We start from the raw sequence: 21,440 nt of genomic DNA, 5'->3' as shown, positions 1-21,440 counted from the left end.
TGTGTGTGTGTGTGTGTGTGTCTTCCTCCTCCCTTTCTCTCTTCCTCTCCTCTCTCTCTCATGCACTAAGGTAAATAATTGTTTTAAAAATTTGTTTTTGTTTTTTAAATGGCTCAAGAAAAACCTATTGGTAGTGGTGGATCTCTGAGTTCAAGGCCAGCCTGGTCTACAGAGCGAGTTCCAGGACAGCCTGCTACACAGAGAAACCCTGTTGTAATTTTTTTAAAAATGGAAAAAAGAAGTAAACTCAAGAGTCTTTCTCTTTCTTTTTTTTAAGATTTTTTTAAATGATGTATACAGTGTTCTGCCTATATGTCTGCACGCCAGAAGAGAGCACCAGATCTCGTTACAGATGGTTGTGAGCCACCATATGGTTGCTGGAAATCAAACTCAGGTCCCCTGGAAGAGCAAGCAGCCAATGCTCTAAACCTGAGTCATCTCTCCAGCCACTCAAAAAGGTTGTTTTCTAAGTAGAAAGGACTAACGAACAAAGAGAACTTAAAACATTAGACAAGAAGCTAGACACGGAAGAAGTGACACGCAAATCCAGATTTCCCTTGCCTTGAATTTTCTAGTGACGGTTGATGGCTGTACACAACCGTTTGTAAATCCAATTCCAGAGGGTCCAGCGCCCTCTTATGGCCTCCACGAGGCACTGCACACACGTAGTACACAGACATAAATGCAGGCCAAATATCCATTCACATAAAATAATAAGTAAAACTTTAAAAAAAAATAAAAGAGCTAAACATTGCATAGTACTGCCATTTGACCCACCATTTCCCCTGTTAGCTCTCTTCCAACAGAGCTGAAAACAGGGACTCACACAGTATGCCTGAGAGGCGTTTCGGTGAGGGCCCAGAGCTGATGAGGTTGATTGGACAAAAGGCTATCCTGTGTGACACACCACAGCGCCCAGTGCCACCAGGACCAATGAAGAGGTGTCCCAGAGACGGGAAGGATAGAGGAGTGAGGTGATTTGTTTGTTCTGTTTTGTTTTCAATTAATTTGGGGGGATTTTCTTTTAGTGGGAGATACGGAAGTGGGGAGAGGCAGATATGGAGGGACTGGGAGGTGAGCGGGATTCAGGAGCATGATGTGAAATTCCCATCAATAAAGAATTATGATATGTTTTTATATATTTATATATATAAAGCCAGTAACCATCAGCAAACCAATAAACAAATGGTATGTATTTGTATCAATATGTATGTGTATGTATGCATATTCATATATATAATGGAGTAATATGCAGCTAGCAAGAAACGAAGCTCTGCCATGTGCTGCTACAGGGATGAACCCTGAAGACCCTAAGTGAAAGGAGTCAGTTACTTGAGGACAAATATGATTTCATTTATATAAATATCTAAACTAGGCAAATTCATAGAGGCAGAAAGTGAAATAAGGGCTCCCAGGGGCTTCAGGGAGCGGGAAGTCATTGCTTAACGGATACAGTTTCCCTTTGGTGTGGCGAAACATTTTGGAAATAGATATTGAAGGTTGCAAAACACTGCGAGTGTAATTCATCCAATGCACTGTGCACCAAAAGAATGGTCAGAATTTATGTTGCATGCATTTCATCATAAATAATGAAAACGCCATCTCCCCTAAACTACTTGGTTAGTTTTTATTTTTTGTTACATTTATTATTGTGTGTGTGTGTGTGTGTGTGTGAGGGCATGTATGTGTAACCCAATGAGTGTTGCTGATCAGAGCTCAACTTACAGGACTCGGTCTTCTCCTTCTATCTGTGAGTCCTAGGGGTCGAACTCAAAGCACTGGTGCTGGTGGCAAGCCCCTCCAGCAGCTCAACCATCTCACTGACCCCTAAAGTTATTCTAAATGGATGGGTGGTCTAGTGTGACAGACAGGTAAGGAGGAGGTAGGGTAGTAACTGCTAAGGAAGGAAACTGAACGCCTACAAGACCAGAGACGTTCTTCACCATGCAGCTTCTTCCCTTGTACCTTTCAAACTCGCTGTGCTCTGTCTCAATTCTCATATACATTTATATGTGTTTTTTTTTAAAAAAAAAAAAGCCATATGGTCTTGTCAAAAAGTTGCTAGGAATTTAGCTACGTCAACAGCATCACGTGAAATGAAGCATAGTCTCTTGCATGACCCCAGAGGCCTCATCCCGGAAGGCAAACCCCAGCGCTGAAACTCTGAGACCCTCACTCACCTCTCCTTTCTCCTGCTAAAAGCTACACTTCCAGGCCTGCATTTAACCTGGCTTTAACCCACCTGCTGCCTCTGTTGGGTTCAAAATGGACCAGGGTGTCCGCCCACAGCCTGTGCTCGGGCAGCCTCTGCTACCCCATCTCTTTGGTGCCAGCACAGAGTGGCTCTAAGGAGCAGTGGAAGAGGGGAGCACAGCCTCCTGCCTCCGTGTCCCCCTAAACATCCGTGTGACATGGCACACGCTGAGGACCGTTCTTCCTCTGCCGTACCTCTGCTCATTTCAAAAGGTGAGGAAACCCAGGTTCACGCTCACAGTCTCTGACCCAGGAAGGGGGAGCTGAGCGGGGCAGGCAGGGTGACAGGTGTGTACACGATCTGTGATCTTGACACAGCACCTGCTACAGAGGGCTCCCCCCACTAGACAGCGGCCACCAGCAAGGGTCACCTGGATCCGGATCTTCCCATTTTAGAGTCGAGTCTCAGTATGGAGTCTAGACTGGCCTTGAATTTTCAGTCCTCCGCCTCCCTGTCTCTAGTGATGGAATCAGAGATAGCGCCACTGTGCCTGGCTGAACTCCACTGTGCGGTTGTTTGGAGACAGTGTTTTCACTGTGTAGCTCTGGCTGTTGGGTTGTAGACCAGGATAAACTCTCAAACTCGCAGAAATCTGCCTGCCTCTGTGCCCTCGGCACTGCGATTAGAGACGTGCATCACCACCCCTGGCCCCGAGCTTCGTATTTTCACGGAGACTCTGGGCATGTTTACTAGTAAGAGTTCACCCAGGAACAAATGCATCTGAGACCCTGCCTGGCTCAGCCCCTAAGCTACAGTGATGGCTTCTCTCTGGTCTCCTGGGACCCCTCTCCCCCATCTTGGGACCACCCTGAAGATGTCTTTATTGGGAATCCAGGAAAAAATGCAGAGACATCTCTCCCACCTTCCTGCTGCAGGATACTGCTGCCCACACCAGCACCCCCCACCCGCCCACCAGAACCCTTCTCACTTGGGTATGGTAAACATCGTGGCTTGGGATGTGATATCCCAGATCTTGATGCACCTGTCCATGGAGACAGAGGCCACCTTCTGGCTGTCAGGGTCAAAGCAGCACGCTGTGATGGACCTTTTGTGATGATCTACACACAAGCAAAGTGACATATGACCTCAAGGGAAAGACCCGGAGAACCCTACCACCCAGTGATACTATAGGAACAACCCCAGTTTTCACCAAGGGACTGTCCACCTGCGCGAGCATTTCCTGATCGCCTACCGTGTGCCAGGCATTCAGCCCAGCTGACTGACTACACACAACCACACAGCTCCCAGTTCAATGGGAGAGAAGCCCCTTGGTGTGACCTGCTGCATGCCAAGAGCCACGAGAGGAGTGCATGGTAGTTCCTGGCTGGAAGGAACCTCTAAATCATCCACAGTGTTATTTCTGGAGATGGGATGGCGTGTAAAGAAGGTGGGCATGCAACTGGGACTTGGGAGTGTGAGGGCAGGGGAGGCTAGGAAGGGATCCATTAATAGGAAAGTACAAAATGCTGAAAGGTGAGACCATAAAAACCAAAGACGTTTGGGAGATACACACACACAAGTCAAAAAGGTCACCTAGCAATGCACTATTAATAATACCTCTGGGCTGGGGCATTACTCAGTGGCAGAGCCCCTGCCTAGAATCCACCAGTGAGGGGCTGTGGTGTGGCTCAGTGGTAGAGCCCCTGCCTAGAATCCCCCAGTGAGGGGCTGGGGTGTGGCTCAGTGGTAGAGCACTTGCTTGGGATGTGCCAAACCCTGATTCCAACAGCAATAAATACTACCAAGAAGAATACAAAACAGGTTCCGCCACCTTTTACTTATTGGTTTTTGGTTTTGTTTTTTTAAACAATGAAGGGTTTTCAACTGCAAAGTTACCATATAAATATAAGAAATAACAGAGAAACCCTGCATGCTTCCCCCCATAGTTACACCCTACATTGCGATAGCATGGTGTCACCCAGGAAAATGATGCGTGGTGACTGTTGTTTTTATACTTCAAACATGTAGGTGTGGGGCTTAAGAGATCATCTTGAACTCCTCACCCTCCTGACTCCACGTGGTACAATTTTTGGTGTGCATGTGGGGCTCATAGTGTGGCCCTCACCCGCTGAAGATCCTTGCTGCTGTGTGTAGGGAGCCCGGCCCCCTCACCTTTGATCTGGATCACGGTGGTGATGTTTTCTGGATCCATCAGGCAGATGCCACGATCCACATCCAAGGCTGAGAGCACGTACTTTCCGTCGGGAGAGAATTTACAGCACACGACGAAGGTGTCGTGCCTGACTTTCCACTGGAATGAGGCAGAGCCCAAAGAGGACAGCGCAGCTGCTCAGCCATCTCCAAGGGGTGCTCTCAGAGTTCTTTCAATGGACTGAGCCCAGCCGTGACCTTATTAAATGGGGCCAGACCCAGAGCTCACTTCTGCTGGACAGAATATGGCAGAAGGGACCACGTGGCACTACATTAAGAAAGAAATCAGTGGCGCTGGGTGTGTTGCAGCACATCTGTAATCCCAGCTTTGGGAGGCTGAAGCGGGAGGTTGGCAACTTCAAAGTCAACCTGGGCTACAAGTGAGATCCTATCTCAAAGAGACAGGAAGGGAGGAAAGGAGAGGGGGGGAAGAAAGGAGAAAGGGGAGGGGAGAGAGAGAGAGAGAGAGAGAGAGAGAGAGAGAGAGAGAGAGAGAGAGAGAGAGAGAGAGAGAGGAGAGAGAGGAGAGAGAGAGAGATTAGAGTGCGTAGCGCTGTGGAGTAGTTCCGTGGTATGGTATGGATGCGTTGATTTAGCCATCTTGGGGCCCTGATTATAGTCCCAGCATCCAAAAAAAAAAGGAAAAATAAAATAAAAAGAAGTTGGGCATGGTGCATTATGCCTGTAATCCCAGGATGTGGCAGGCTGAGGCAGGAGGATTCTGAATTCAAGGCAAACCTGAATATCAGAAGGAAAGAGAGAGCAGGGTGGGGAAAGATGGAGAGAGGGTGGGGATAACTGTGGCTTGTTCTTTGTTCTTTCTTGGATCACACGCTCTATGAGCGTTAACTGTCATGTCCTAAAGACACACACACAGCTCCACGTGGCCCTGGGGACCCACAAGGATATGAGCAGAGGACTCTTGCCAGCATCTTTGGGATGAGCCATCTTGGAAGGGGATCCTTCTGCCCCAGTGGGGCCTTAGTGCAACTGTAGCCCCAGATGACACCATCGCTGGGACTTAAGAAGAGACTGAAGCCAGAACCACCCCGGTAAGCTGCTTCTAGATTTCCAGAAACTGTGTGAGATTGGAAAAAAGAAATGTTGGCTGTTCAAGGCAACCAAGTTTTGGAGCCATTTGTCAAGCAGCCTTCACTCACTAAGTCATTCCAAATGCTGGCCAGGGTCATGGGTGATTTGTGCAATAAAAATAAATAAAAGGACTTTATAAAAAAAGAAAGGTGCTTGAAATAGAAATGCAAGCCAAAGACGGCAGTGGGAAAATTGCAGCAGAAAAAAAAAATAGACACTTGGAAAAAATGCTCAAAGTCAGGAATAATACATAGAAGTTTTATTTTTTTTAACCTACCACGTTGGCTAATTCTTTGAAGTTTATGACACCTGGCCTGTGGGATGGGGGAGAGAGAACCCCCTTCTTGAATGCCTAGGCTGTGAGTTGGCACAGCTATCTGGAAAGATTAAATTAAGGCTTGTGTTTCTATACTGCTTACATTAGCAATAAATCTAGCCATATATACCTGAAGAGATTATGTGTGTGTGTGTGTGTGTGTGTATATACACATACGTACATACGTACATACGTACATACGTACATACGTACATATGCAGGGCTGGGGAGATGGCTCAGCGGTTATGCACACCTGTTACATTTACAGGGGACTGGGTTCAGTTTCAGCATCCATATCAAGCAGATTACAATTCCCTATAACTTCCGCTCCAGGGGATATACCGCCCTCTTCTGGCTGTTAGAGGTATCTGTACTCATGGGGTACGCATATATACACTAGGGTACACATGCCTACACACATAATCAGTTGATCAATCAATCAATCATATCTGTACATATGTGTGTATCTGTCTAGGCAGAGCTAGGGAGATGGCTCAGGAGGTAAAGCATATTCCAGGAAAATGTGAGGACCAGAGTCTGGATCCCCCAGATTGCAAGTAAAAGTCAGAGGAGGTAGCGAGCCTCTGTAATCCCAGCTCTTCAACAGGGAGATGGGGGCAGAGACAGGAATCCCAGAGGCTTAAGAGAAGCTATGCTGGTGTATTGAGAGAGAGAGAGAGAGAGAGAGACAGAGACAGAGAGAGAGAGAGAGGGAAAACAACCTTGTGTCAAGAATGATGGAACATAAGGACCAACACCCAGTGTTTTCCTCTGACTGCACACACACACACACACACACACACACACACACACACACACACACACAGAGATTTAAAATAACAACAACAATAATAAATGCATGCCTACTTTGCTTAGCAGTAGCTGTGTCAGCCAGGCAGGAGCAACGGCTCAGGAGGAAAAGGATGACAAGCTGGGAAACCTGAGTCGGATTCTCAGAACCCACATGGTGGAAGGAGAGAATCAACTTTGACAAGCTGTCCTTTGACCTCCATCTATATGCCATGGCGAGTGCACAGGCGCGTGCGTGTGTGCACACACACACGTGCATACACACACACACACACAGTATATGGTCCCTATTGTAGGGGATGGAGAGGCAGGACCTACCCCATCTATACTAAGTTCTGTGCATTGATCAGAAAGGGTGACAGAAATCAGCCATGGTGGTCATGCTGGAATCCCAGCCCTCGAAGGCCGAGGCAGGAAGATCAAGAGTTCTAGGCTAGCCTGGGCTGCATAGCAAGACAAAAACAAACAAAAGTGCAAATGTGTACAGGAAAAGACACACCAAGATGTTTAGTCCATGAATAATACTAAAAATGTTCACAATGGGGAAAAGTTGAATATTCAGGGTTTTGTTCCTCCTTCTCCCTCTTAAGATTTATTTATTTTTTTGTGTTTGAGTGGTTTGCCTGCATGTGTGCATGTGCACCACATGTGTGAAGTACCCGTGAGGTTCAGAAGAGGGCGCCACATCTCCTGGAACTGGAGCTACAGGAGGCTGTGAGCCACCGTATGGGTGCTAAGAACCAAATCTGGGTCCTCTGAAAGAGCCATAAGTATCATTCCTCCAGTCCTATAGTGATGTGGGATTCCCCTCTGTATGTTGTGAATACCACTGGCTAATGAAGAAGCTGCTCTGGGCCTGTTGATAGGGCAGAACTTAGGTAGGCTGTGAAGACTAAACTGAATGCTGGGAGAAAGAAGGGCAGAGTCAGAGAGAAGCCACGTAGCCCTGCTGGAGACAGTCGCCAGAACTTTAGCCAGTAAACCACAGCCATGTGGCAACACAGATTAATAGAAATGGGTTAAATTAAGAGCTAGTTAATAAGAAGCTAGAGCTAATGGGCCAAGCAGTGATTTAATTAATACAGTTTCTGGGTGGTTATTTTGGCTCTGGGCGGCCTTCCTCCAACACACTATTACTCAGTTTTTCTATGCAGCCCATGCTAGTCTTGAAAATGGGCTCCTCCTGCTTCTGTCTGCCCAATGCTGGGATTATAGGTGTATACCACCACTGCACCAATTTAGAAACCTGTGTGTCTGTTTTGGAGAGAAGGTCTCACTCTGTAGACCAGGCTGGCCTTGAACTGCCTCTGCCTCCTGAGTGCTGGAATTAAAGGTGTGCGCCGCCACTGCCTGGCTAGAAAGATTGTCTTTAAAAAAATGGAGAGAGAGAGGGAGGTGAGGAAGACCGACTGAGAGATAGAAGCAGGGGAAGTGAGGTGTGGGACAGGAGGTGCCAGAAGACCCCTGAGCAGGGCTGAGACAGCCTAGGGCTGTGGAGAGCAGGAGAGAGGACTGTGGGGAGAGGCGGGTAGTGGGCCCATCTGTGACACAGAGAGAAGAGACTGGAAAAAGCCTAAAGCTTTGGCACATCAGCTGTCTTTGCTCTGTGGCCTCAGTCCCACTTCCTGCTCCAAATGACTCACAGGGGAACTTGGGGTGCCATGGCCAACCCAGTCTTGGTGTCTTGACCTGCCTGGGGTGGAAGCTGTTCTTGCCCAATACCCACCCTTCCGTCAGTGCATCCTCTAACCCTGCAGATGAGAATATGTCCTCCCCGGAAGCTGGGGCTTCTGTCATTGTCCCCAATCCTAGGTCCAGCCCACAGCCACCAAAGCCCAGTCATGATCTTGTACTGTGGCGCCCTCACTGAGACAGGGCATACGTACCAGAAGCTGACCCGTCTCGACGTCCCAAGCCCTCACGGTTTTATCATACGATGATGCGACCATCCTGGAAAAATTGAACACACATTACACCTTAGCAAGAGCATCACTGGAGCCTGTGGTTCCTACGAGGGCTCTTTCCCCCTTTTATGATTTAGGAACAAGATTGATCTTTCTTTGCAAACTACACTGGGGACTTGTGCATCCCCCCCCCCCCCCAAAAATGGTACCTAATAGCACCAAAGACAATCTGGCACCATTGTCTTCCTTACCTTCCAGACACTCCAAGATAGACTTCTATATTTAGGGTTATAAAAATAACATTTTAGGGGTTGGAGAGATGGCTCACTTGGTAAGAGCACTGGCTGCTCTTCCAGAGGGCCTGGGTCCATTCCCAGCACCTCCATGGTGGCCCACAGCATCTGACTGGAGACCCAACACTCGCTTCTGACCGCCACAGGCGCCACACACACGACACACCGTGGGCAACACACACACACGTACGCACAAAACTTTAAAACAAAAAAAAAATATATGGAAAGATACAAAATTTCTTCTGTCATTTGCTATTTTCCTCTAAGGTCATCTTTCCAACTCGTAAGGATTGCACAGATTCCCCTCTGCTCACGTGTGTCTTTGTACAGGAAGACGCTATCCCGGACAGCTTGCTATGTTCTGAAATTCTCTCATACAGTCAGAGACATGCACATAAATGTCCCGTTGGGTTTTGGGTGGGAGGAACTGCCTTCTAAGAGTTGAAGGCCTGGTGCCCAGCTGGTGGTGCGGCTGGGGCGGGGGGGTCTGTCTTTACTCAGGGTTAATCCACAGATGGATTCATATTTTGGTGGTATTATTGGGGGGTGGTGTGAACTAGGGTGTGAGACAGGTTACAGGAGGTGACCACTGTGGTCATGTTTTGGAAGGGCAGATCTTGTTCCTGGCTTAGTTCTGTGTCTCTGCTCCTGGCCTGTTGTGAAGTGAGTGCTTTTGCCACACTGGGTCCTCCTGCTGTGACATCACGCTCTACCTCTGGTCAAATGGTGGTGTCCCCTGTAAAATCATGAGCTCGAACAAACCTTTCTTCCCCAAGGTTTTTCTTCTCAGGATTTGTCCCAGTGGCAAAAATTCTGACTAGCATGTGTACTTTTGTCTAATCTGTGGCATATGGCCAAGATTTTCCTCTTATAAAGGTCTCCAGGGGGCTAAAGATCTGGCTCAGAGGTTAAGAACACTGGTTGCTCTTCAAGAGGTCCTGAGTTCAATTCCCAGGAACCACATGGTGGCTCACAACCAAAGGTCTGGTGCCCTCTTCTGGCGTGCAGGTGTACATGCAGGCAGAACACTATACATTATAAATAAATCTAAAAACAAAAAACAAAAGAACTCCAACTGGCTGGTGGTGGGACATGCCTTTAATCCCAGCAGGCAGAGGCATGTGGACTCTCTGTGAGTTCGAGGCTAGCCTGGTCTACAGAGCAAGTTTCAGGACAGCCAAGACTACACAGAGAAACCCTGTCTCAGGAAAAGAAAAAGATCCCCATGAAGCCTGAATGTGCCACACTTGCCTTAAAGATGTGTTGTCTAAAGAATTGCGCATAGTGTGTGTCTGTGTACAGGCGTATGCACGTGAGTTCAAGTGGCTGCAGAAGCCAGAGGAGTCAGAGACCCTTGGAGCTGGAGTTCCAGGAGGTTGTGAGAAACCCCTGGCAGGTTCTGAGCCATCCCTCCAGCCCAGCGAATCCACTTTACAGTTGATTCTCCCGTCTGTTAAAGGCCCATCTCCCACCTGTGTGAATGGACTTAAGGATAAATTAAAATAAACCCAGCCTGAAGTGTGTGCACTGCCTCCCAAGCCCTGAGCAAAACACACATACACATAAAGTAAAAATAAATAAATCCAAACCAAAAAAAAAAAAAAAAGAACGAGGCTAATTTTATATCAACTTGTCACAAGCTAGAGTAATCCAAAAGGAGGAACCTCAATTGAGAAAACACCATTGTAGGTGGTTCCATCCCTGGGTGCTGTAAGAAAGCAGGCTGAACAAGCCATGAGGAGCAAGCCAGTAAGCAGCTCCCCCCGCCCCACCATGGCCTCTACATCAGCTTCTGCCTCGGGTTCCTGACCTGTTTGAGTTCCTGTCCCGACCTCCTTCAGTGACGGACTGCAATGTGTAAGCCCAATAAACCCTCCCCTCCCCAACTTGATTTTTGGCCATGGTTGTCTTGTCACAGCAATAGTGATTCTGACTAAGACAAGAGCCCAGGTTAGACCACGGAGCTCTGGTGTAGCCGCCACGGGCTTCGTGTGACCATAGAAAAGACCCTTTGTGAGGGAAATTCAAGCAAAGTTTCATGGGCCATGCCTGTCATCCCAGCGCCTGGAGGGGCTGAGGCAGGAGGACTGCTCCAAGTTTGAGGCAGGCTGGGTTACATAGTGAGTTTCGGGTTCTGTAGAGTGAGGAGGCCCTGTCTCAAAGAAGCAGAAGGAGGGGTTGAGGAGGAGGGGGAAAATGAGGAGGAGGGAAAAGCGGGGGAGAAGGAGGGGGAGGAGCGTAAGGAGAAAAAGGAAGGAAGGAAAGAAAGGGAAGACTAGGTACTTAACTACAGTAAATATTCTATATGTTGCTACCTTGTTACACCCACTTGTTGTTCAGAGACCATGGAAACACTGAAGCCCACACAGGGAAAAGTGGTTGGTGTATTTGCTTAAACAAACAAACAGAAACCTGTCACTGCCCTACAGGTACCTTGGCCTGCCCGCTGACTCTCACTTTTCCCAACCAGTGTAAAAGAGACCGGATGTCACCTTCTGCTGTCAGCCGTGATACTGCATTCTAAAACAGGAGCGTTGGGGCGTGGCTGAAAGTCCCACATCACCGTTCCATCCTCAGAGTCCTCCAGTGAGCCGGGGGAGAGAGGAGAGACAGGGTCAAGGCTCAGGTGTGAAAGTCATGAACTTGGGTCAGCCGAAGTTCCTAGCTAGCCTGTAGCAAAGCTCTGGGGCTTTCCCACATCCTAGGTGTGAGGGACACTCCATCACCCACAGTATCCTCAATAAATACTCCCCCCCCACACACACACATATACACACAGTTCCACAGGCACTGATGGACCCTGGCCATGCTGGGAGTCGACTCGCGATCATTTTCTCATTTTGTACTGGCCAAAGAGGCTCCACATTGTCAGTACCCTCAATAATTTTACATATAATTCCACGCCCTTTGACCCAGTAATTCTACTCCGAAGTGTCCCTCCGAAGGAAATAATAACCAGATTTGTGGTTAAAGACATGTAAGTATACGGGCCTGTGAGATGGCTCGGAGGGTAAAGGCACCCACGTGGTGAAAGGAGAGCACCCACTCCAGAAATGTGTCCTCCGACTTCACACACACACACACACACACACACTTGACACACTCACACACATACACACACACACACACACAAAATGTAACTTTTTTAAAGTAAAGATTTATGTAGGACTGGAGAGATGGCTCAGTGGTTACGAGCACTCCTGCCCAGAGGACCCAGGTCATCTCCCAGGCCCACCGTTATCTGTAACTCCAGTTCCAGGACCCTGACTCCCTCTTCTGGCCTCAGCAGGCCCAGGCTTGCACATGGCGCACATACGGGTTCACGCAAGCAAAACCCTCAAGTCCCCTGCGCTAACAACGACAGAAAAGAGCAGCAAGAAATAAGGTTCTGGGGCCAAAGTCCAGAGGATGCCGGACCAGTCTTCTCATGGGCAAGCTTGGGGATCGGCCTCTCCAGCAACAGCCTGCAGCAGCGCATGTGAAATGGTGTCTACCAGAAAGGTGTGTGCCAGAGCCCAGAACTTGAGAGTGTGCGGAAAGGGACCAGTCCCACGGACACTGCGTAATTAGCGCCCCAATTCCGGGAAGGTAGTTTTCACAAGCTGGCTTACCGGTGACTTTTACAAACCGGGTGGTCCCAGGACTGCTATGAATGGTCCTCTGCGCACGCCCAGCCACCTATGCCTGTGCCACAAGGTACATGGTAGCATTCAGGAAATCCCAATGGGCCCGTTTCCAAGCTCAGTGAAAGATAAGGGCCGCCCTGAGTTCCCCAAATAGAACTCAGGGAAGCAGGGCACTCAGGATGGTGTCCTGGGCTCGGGAAGAAGAGTTAGTACGAACTACCTGGGATCTAGTCTCCCTGGCTGGTGTGTTTCTCCAGGGGAAAACAAAAACCCAAGGAATTCTAAGCTTCAAGGCCTTATGAGGTTGCGCTGATTAAGTATTCAATAGTGCCTCCATGTGGTCAAAAGTCGGAACAGCAGCCACGGATGAGGCTCCAACTTGGCCGTCTGAAAAGACACGGCTTCCAAAGTGAGATCGTTTGAAGGGCAAATACTGATCAGGTTCTGGTTAATTTTCCAGGAAGCTTTAAATCTTGCTTTCTCTTCGTGATGGGGATGGAACCCAGCAGGGCCTTGTGCACGTTAGACAAACGCTCTACCTCTGAGCTATAGCCCCCAGGGCACTAGGCAGGTTTTGAATGAGGAAGGGAGGAAAGGTAATTATTAACTCTCAGGAAAATCGGGAGGGGGGGGTTGGGGGGACGGTGATAAATTGGTGGAGTCAAAATTTATTATACTTTCATTGTCAGTATTTCTGGGTGGTCTCAGTTCTTTAAATGAACGTGTGTGTGTGTGTGTGTGTGTGTGTGTGTGTGTGTAACAAAAAACAAAAGCCAAGCAGTTACACACTGATGGAGAGACAAGAGCTGGGTCAACAGATGAAGAGAACAACAAATGTATACAGTGACAGGTCCCCTGTCCCTTGCCTTGGGAACCCCTGCTGACTACTGAGGGCTAGGAAAGGCTTTAAGGGACCCGGAGAAAGCTGCAGTTTTCCAAATGGTGACATCCTGGGCTCTGAGGACAACGATGTCTGCAGCAGAGAGGGTGTGGGGAGCCCGTGGGGGGGTGGGGTGGGGGCATGGGGTCAGAGGTGAGCGAGGTAAGCCCTGGTACAGTCCCAGCACACAGCTGGTCCTTTGAGCCTGGGGCCATTCAGAAGATCTCAGGAGGTCGTAGAAACCACCCAGGGTCCCCAATACAGGGTGTGAGCTAACCTGGAATAGTCCTAAACACTGATCTGATCGGCCTGGGCCTTAGCAACCACAGATGACAAGATATCCCTCCGCGGTCATTTGTAGGATCAGGGGATCTAACCTGTCCAGTTACTCAACCCAGAAGCTGAACCAGCCTTGACAGTCTTCCATCTTGCCCTCTACTCAGCTCAAACCAGAAGACAGCAAACTCCAGGACGGAGCATCCTCCCCTACGGCCCCAGCCCCACAGTCCCCTTCAGCCAAGCCCTTGAGGGCTGAGGCTGCCCTCCACCTTGTTCCCTCTCCTCCAGCAGCGCTGCCATCTTGTACAGACCGTGGGGGCCTGTCAGGCACAAACAGGAAGCCCTAGAAGCAGTCTAGAGGCTGCCCCTCTGTAGCCCTGCCTGAACAACACCCTTATCCCTTGGCCTGCTGCTGCTCGGCCAGGCATTCATTTACCCCACGCTTGCCTCCCTCATCCATCCCTCTTGAGCAGGTCCCAGACCTGAAACCCCATCTGTCCTCTGTGAGCACCCAAGGTCTGGACATCATGGAAGTAGCAGGAATTCACAATGGCTTAAGCCCTATAGGAATTTTGTATAGGACCTAAAATACCAAGGCACTGAAGAGAGATGGCTCCATGGTTAAAAGCACCTTCTGTTCTTCCAGAGGACCTAAGGTCAGTTCTCAGCACCCACACTGGGCATATCACAAACACCTCTAGCTCCGATTCCAGAAAGCCCAGGGCCTTCTCTGGCCAGCGAGAACACCTGTCTGCACTTGGCATGCACTCATACAGACACACACACACACACACACAAATAAAAATGAAATGAAAACAGGGTAGACAAAAACAGTTTAACATGACCATAGGATACAAGATCAGCATACTAAGACTGAGCTTTCCGGATGCAAAGGAGACCCAGAGAAGTAACAGTCCACCCAAGGGTGGGATGCCACAGGACTCTAATTCCTGTATGTGGGAGGCAGGAGGACCATGAGTGCAAAGCCAATCTGAGTTACATTAGCAAAAGCCTGCCTCCAAAAAAACAAATTCAACTTGGGACTGGAGAGATGACTCAGCAGTTAAGAGCACTGGCTGCTCTTCCAGAGGACCCAAGTTCAATTCCCAGCACCCACATGGAGGCTCACAACTCCATTTCCAGGAGAAAATATAATGCCCCCTCTGGCCCCCGTAGGTACTGCACACATGTGATGGCAGGCAAAATACCCATGCAAATACAATAAATACATCTAAAATAAAGTATAAATCAGTGACTCCCAAGCAGAGTGCAGGAACAACCCAGGACCCCTTCCCAAAGCTGGGGCTATCAGTCTCCTCCCCCTCCGCTACTGTGTCCAGAAGCCCTGGGCTGCCTGTCCCCGCATTAAGCTCTTTCTGAGGACTTGACACTAGGGTGGGTTCCTTTATCTTGCACCTAAGCCTTGGAAAACCTGGGGGCCTTAGTCAGGGGACTCAGTGCGGGAGAATTCTCCAGAGAGGCGCCTTGAGCATATGAGAAATCTTCGCAGTGGGAGAGCCCGTCACCCGGCCACCTACCCACAGCTTCACCGAGCAGTCATAGGAGCTACTGAGGAGCCTTGTGTCGTCCATACAGAAGTGGCAGGAGCTCACGGTTTGGTCGTGCCCGCTCAGAATTTTATACGGGATCTAAACACAAGGATGGATACGGTTTAGTGTTGCAGGACTCAGGGAAGAGATGCAAAACCCAACAGTGCTTCTAAACACGTGACCTGGAAAAAATGTGTGGAAGCCTGGTGTGGGAGGCCCTGTCTATGTGCTGCTTTTATTGGTTAATAAATAAAGAAGCTGCTTTGGGCCTGTTGATAGGGCAGAACTTAGGTAGGCGGGGAAGGCTAAGCTGAATGCTGGGAGAAAGAAGGGTGGAGAGAGAGAAGCCATGTAGTTTGCCACACACACACACACACACAAATAAACAAATAAATGGGGAGAATGATCTCAACTACCAACACAGTCTTTAAAAAAGACAAAGATGGATGGCAGACAGTGAAGCCCTGGGACTCGTTGGTCACCCAGCCTAGCCTACCTGGTGAGCTGGTGAGCCCCAGGTCCAGCTAGAAATCTTGTCTCAAAAAAAACCAAACAAACAGAAAACACCCAGGTCGCGACTGCTGAGCACTCAGTGGGCAGAGCTGATCCCATCCTGAGCCCAATCACCAGTACCCAGATGGTGGAGAGAGAGAACCCAGTCCCCCAAAAGTGTCCTCTGTCATTCATATGTGCACACTCCTCCTCCACACGCTAATAATAAATAAATTAATAACAACAAAAAAAATCCAAGGCAGATGAGGTTTGAGGAATCTTAAGGTTGATCTCTGGCCTATACGCACATGAACACACACACACACACACACACACACGCACGAATGCACACGCACACAAACACATATATGTTATCATACATGGCACACACACACAAAGAGGAGAGAATAAACCTTTTAAGCACTTTTTTTTTTCTGGGAAAACTGGTTTCTTACACATAAGAAAACAGGTAGGATACATACCTCACACCACGCACAGAAATAAGATCAAACTGGACCAAAGGCTTAAATGCCACGTACTGAAACTCCAAGGCTCTTGGAAGGGAGCCAAGGTGTAAATGTTCACATTCTTGCCTTAGGGGTGGCCTTGTAGCTCTGACACCAAAAGTGCAAATGACAACAACAAAAATAGACTGAGCTGACATCACCACAGTTGAAAACATTTGTGCCTGTGTTCTCCGCAGGGGGAGCAACAACAGGAAGGTGGCAAGTCTTAAAACTCTGCATCAGAAACGAAAGTACCTGAGACCCTGTCTCAAAAAAGATAAATGAATTCAATTCAGTTCAATTCAAAACCCTTGTGCTACAAAGGATCCCATCAAGAAATTAAATATTTCCTATGGAGCATGAGTTTAAAATGCTAAAGGACTCAGAACTCGATGATTAAAAACAAACAAATTCTATCTAATTGTATTATTTTCTTCTTTGTGTGTGTGTGTGTGTGTGTGTGTGTGTGTGTGTGGTGCATTAGCATATATACATATTCACCCTGTGGAGGTGCACTGTGTATGTGTACATGTGGAGACCCCAGCTTATATTAGGAAAATCTTCTACCCTATTTTTTTTTTTAAAGATTTACTTAGCCGGGCGGTGGTGGCGCACACCTTTAATCCCAGCACTCGGGAGGCAGAGGCAGGCGGATCTCTGAGTTCGAGGCCAGCCTGGTCTACAAGAGCTAGCTCCAGGACAGGCTGTAGAAACTACAGGGAAACCCTGTCTCGAAAAACCAAAAAAAAAAAAAAAAAGATTTACTTATTTATTATCTATATAGTGTCCTGTCTGTATGCTTGCAGGCCAGGAGAGGGCACCAGACCTCACTACAGAAGGCTGTGAGCCACCATGTGGTTGCTGGGAATTGAACTCAGGACCTCTGGAAGAGCAGTCAGTGCTCTTAACCTCTGAGCCATCTCTCCAACCCCTTCTACCCTATTTTTTGAGGCAAGGTCTCTCAATCAAAGATCTTCCACCAAACACAAAGCTTACAGGTAGGGCTAGCGTGGCTAGCCAGCCAGCTTGATCTAGGTGTGCTGAGACTGAGATTGCCATTGGGCTCCCACACCCTCTCAGAGTTCACATGTGTCCGAGGGTTCCAGACTCCAGTCCTCTTGTTTGCACTCTAAGCACTTGAACTACTGAGTCATCCCCACAGCCCCAGTTTCCTTCCTTCCTTTCTTTTTTAATTGAGATGTCTCATGTAGCCCAAGCTAGCCCTGGACTTGCTACATAGTCAATGATAACCTTGAATTCCCTTCCTTTATTTATTACGTTTATTTAGTATGTGTGAGGGAGCACTGTGCAATGGTACACATGTGGCCGTCAGAACACAAGTGAGGGGCCTGAGTCTCTCTTTCCATCATGTGGGGCTGGGGATTGAACTCAGGCCAAGAGGCTTGGTAGCCTTTACCTGCTGCACCGTCTTGCACACGCAACATTCAACTTCCGACCTTCCTGCCTCGACCTCCTGAGTGCGGACATTACCACCGCGTACCACGTGCCTGTCATATGAAATGCTGAGGATTGAACACAGTGTCTTGAACATGGCAGGCAGATAGACCGTTGTTCTACCAACAAGTGAGCTGAGGACCTGAATAGAGGTTTCTCCAAAGACATCCCAGTGATGGGTGAGATTGTCAGCATCATTAGTCAACCAGGAAATGCAACCACGAGCCTTAGAGTGACAGCACGTCATATGCATTATGATTGCTTAATAAATGTCGGCAAGTTTGTGGACAAATTAGAGCCACACGCATTGCTGGGAGGAATGTAAAAATGGGTAGCCGCTTCAGAAAACGGTTAAACAGTTCTTTAGAAAGTTAAACATGGGGACCAGAGAGACATCTCAACAGTTAAGAGGGCTTCTTGTGCCAGGCACGGTGGCATAGGTCTTAAAATCAGCACTAGAGAGGCAGCGGCAGGCAGATCTCTGTGATTCGAAAGCTAACCTGCTCTACACAGTGAGTTCCAGGACAGCCAGGGATTCACAGTGAGACCTGTTGTGTGGTATTTTGATTGTGTTCTGACAATAAAGGTTCCTTGGAGTTAGAAGGTGGAGCTAGCCACTAGCTGACCAAAATTAACCACAGTTTTGTAAAACTGAGGCTAGAAGTAGTAAAGGCAGGCTGCAAGGGGATATGGCTCTCTGTCTGGAGGAAGGAATGGAGCAGGTAGGGAAGGCTGGTGGCTTCTCTGCTCCTCTGATCTCTCAGGCTCCTACCCCAATATCTGACTTCCGAATTTTTATTGATAAAGAATAATTATAATAATTAGAATAACACTTTTCACTGGTGCCCACTGTGGGGCTTGAACCCATGACCATGAGATTAAGAGTCTCATGCTTTACCAACTGAGATAGTTTGTAACTGTAATTCTTACTTAATAACTGTTGTTATACACATAGCTTTACTATGTTAAAAAAAAAACCTACCTTTTTAATTAAGACAAAAAGGGGAAATGCTGTAGAATAATCCTTCTGTACACTGTGAATATGTATCACTCTCATTGGTTAATAAAAAGCTGACAGGCTAGTAGTCAGACAGAAAGTATAGGTGGGACAGTCAGACAGAGAGGACTCTGGGAGGAGGAAGGACAGAATCAAGAGATGCCAGCCGGCCTGAGGAAGCAGGACATATAGAAAATGAGGTAACAAGCCATGAGCCACATGGTAAAGCATAGATAAGAAACATGAGTTAATTTAAGTGTAAGAGTTAGCTAGTAGTAAGCCTGAGCTGTTGGCCAAGCATTTATAAATAATATTAAGCCTCTGTGTGTTAATTTGGAAGCCATTCCTGGGACAGGAAAACTCCACCTACAGAAACCGTCTTGAGAAAACCAAAACAAAGAGTGCTTCTTGCTCTTGCAGAGGACCCAAATTCAGTTCCCAGCACCTGCGCCAGGTGGCTCACAACTAGACTTTCAGGTCTTGTCAGGTATGTAGTCACATGGCATGCATTCATACAGACACACATATAGACTTAGAGACAAATCTTTTTTTTAAGTTAAACATGTGGGGGCTGGAGAAATGGCTCATTGTTAACAGTACTGGCTGCTCTTGCAGAGGACCCAGGTTCAATTCCCAGAACCCATATGAAAACTCACAACTGTCTATAACTCCCCATTCTAGGGTCTATAATTGTCTATAACACCCTCTTCTGGTGTCTACAGGCACTGCCACACATGGGGCACACACATATATGCAGGTAAACACTTGTACACATAAAATAAATTTTTATAACAAATGTTCCAAAGCTGTGACAGTTATACAATGTGAAAATGTTAAAAAAAAAGACATTTTTTTCAATTTATGCCTTGCTCAGTGGGACTGTATGATTCAAGAATTATAAAATAACGCTGAAAAGCAAAGATAGGGGGAATAAGATGAAAACAGCCCACCCCTTACCCTGTTCCTCTCATAGCTAAGAATCATGGGGTACCCGTGTGCCAGGATTCGGGGTGCTGAGTTGATGGAGCACAAACAAATGGAGGGAAGGAGACAAAAGGCTTTGTTCTCTGCTTCCAGGAAGGTGGGGATGGATGAAGTCACCAGAGTTGTAGGGGCCTCTGGCATGTGAAGGGGTGCATAGGGCTGGGAATGTAGGGTGAGACACTGGCTACCAGGAGCCTCCAGGAGTCTCCAGGTTTCACTACCAGAGGGAGCAAGTGGCATGTGGCACGGGTAGCCTCATGCATGCCCTCAGGGGTGCTGCACCTCTGCCCTCCACAGAGGCTGGCAGTGGGAGGGTGCAGAGTGGACCCAGGGGCACTCAGATGGTGGGAAGGTCATCTGGGTCCTCTGACCTTGGCGGGTGGTTCTGACCTTGGCAAGAGGCTGTTGGTTGCCCCAGAGCCTCCTCACCACCTTGTGGTACTTCACACGTGGCCCAAGATCCTTATCCACAGCCAGGGGGTCGCGAGAGGTCAGCATATAGTCCCGACGGATATCCGGGAGTGACAGCTTGAAGCGACCCAAGGCTCTCATCAGAGTTACCCATGGCAACTTGTTGGGTCGCGCACTGGTAGGGGTGGACGACAAGTTGTCCCTGTCCTCTCTTGAACCCCTCTTGCCCTCACTGGATCCCCGCCTGTTCTCGCTAGAGCCCCTCCTGCTATCGATTGAAACCCTCCTAACGACCGAAACCCTCTTATCTACCGAAACCTTTCCGCTATCCACCGAACCCCTCCTGTCCTCGCCAAAACTCAACTTCTTGGACCCCGTGGATCCCCTCCGTGAAAAATTCCTCCTCCTGGCCTCGCCAGAATCCTTCTGGGCCTCTCCAGGACCCTTCTGGGCCTCGCCAGGACCCTTCTGGGCCTCGGAAGGGTCTTTTTTCATCTCAATAGATTTCTTCCTGTCTCTAGAACCCTTTCTAGTTTCTGCTGAACCCTTCCAGTTATCTACAGAACCTTTCCTGGCGTCCCCCGAGATTTTCCGGGGGGCTGGTGGTGAGGCCATCTTGGAGCCTGTCCTGCTCCGCAGGCCAGTCACAGGCACAGCAGGGAACGGTGGCACCGCGTGCCCACACCCGCGCTGAGTCCTTGGGATTCACGTGCTGCATCGGGTTCTGCCATTTTCCTGCCCCGTTCCTGACTCAGGCAGGACTGCTCCTTTCCGGGCTAGCCTGGGCTACATAACAAGACCCAATCTTGATAGAGAGAAGGGAGGGAAAGCCAGGAGGAAAGTGGGGGCGGCGGGGGGTGAATAGAAGATGCCCCCCCAATGCAGAGTACCCCTAAAAAATGATCTCTGGTCACATGAGGAAGGAGGAGACTGAAGGTCAAAACCAGGGACCTTACCCTTGAGCCCTCCTGGAGCCTGGCTCTGTCTTTCACCTGTGTAGGAAATCACAACACACCCACTTTGTGTCTGGTAGTGACTAACAAATGGTCCATAAGCTATGGAATGACCTGCATGGAACAGGACACAGCTTCTGGGTACAGGGTCAGACCATTAGTGTATTTACAAGGGAAAGATTCGTTACAATTCCAATGACAACGAGAGAGAGAGAGAGAGAGAGAGAGAGAGAGAGAGAGAGAGAGAGAGAGAGAGAGAGAGAGAGAGAGAAAGAGAATTCTCATGTGGTTAAACAAAGCATGGATCTTCTTGCTTCTTTTGAAGTTGTTCTGTTTGATTGTAAAGTCCTCTGAACTTTGGTCATCACCCCACCACCAAGGTGCTAGGATGAAATCGGAGCCTGGTTCAGGGAAGTTCTACCACCCCGCCTCCCCAGCGGGACCCAGGTTGCTCCAGGCACCGCCAACAGGAGGGGCCCACGCCATC

The 21,440-nt window shown here is 48.5% G+C and overlaps 1 protein-coding gene across 1 annotated transcript in view; it reads right to left on the bottom strand.

The window, feature by feature from the left end:
• The window catches only part of Wdr88 (WD repeat domain 88), a 35,546-nt gene extending 14,931 nt beyond the window's left edge, over window positions 1–20,615 (bottom strand). Inside the window, exons 1-6 of the mRNA XM_038340998.1 lie at window positions 19,980–20,615; window positions 15,144–15,254; window positions 11,313–11,401; window positions 8,510–8,573; window positions 4,367–4,505; window positions 3,183–3,312 (exon numbers count right to left, since the gene is read on the bottom strand). Coding sequence (XP_038196926.1) covers window positions 3,183–3,312; window positions 4,367–4,505; window positions 8,510–8,573; window positions 11,313–11,401; window positions 15,144–15,254; window positions 19,980–20,615 — 1,169 coding nt within the window. The remainder of the gene's footprint in view (window positions 1–3,182; window positions 3,313–4,366; window positions 4,506–8,509; window positions 8,574–11,312; window positions 11,402–15,143; window positions 15,255–19,979) is intronic.
• Window positions 20,616–21,440: the final 825 nt, after the last annotated feature.

Source organism: Arvicola amphibius, chromosome 8 (genome assembly GCF_903992535.2).
Source record: "Arvicola amphibius chromosome 8, mArvAmp1.2, whole genome shotgun sequence".
Classification (NCBI taxonomy): Eukaryota; Metazoa; Chordata; class Mammalia; order Rodentia; family Cricetidae; genus Arvicola; species Arvicola amphibius.
This window is presented reverse-complemented; position numbering and strand designations above follow the sequence as displayed.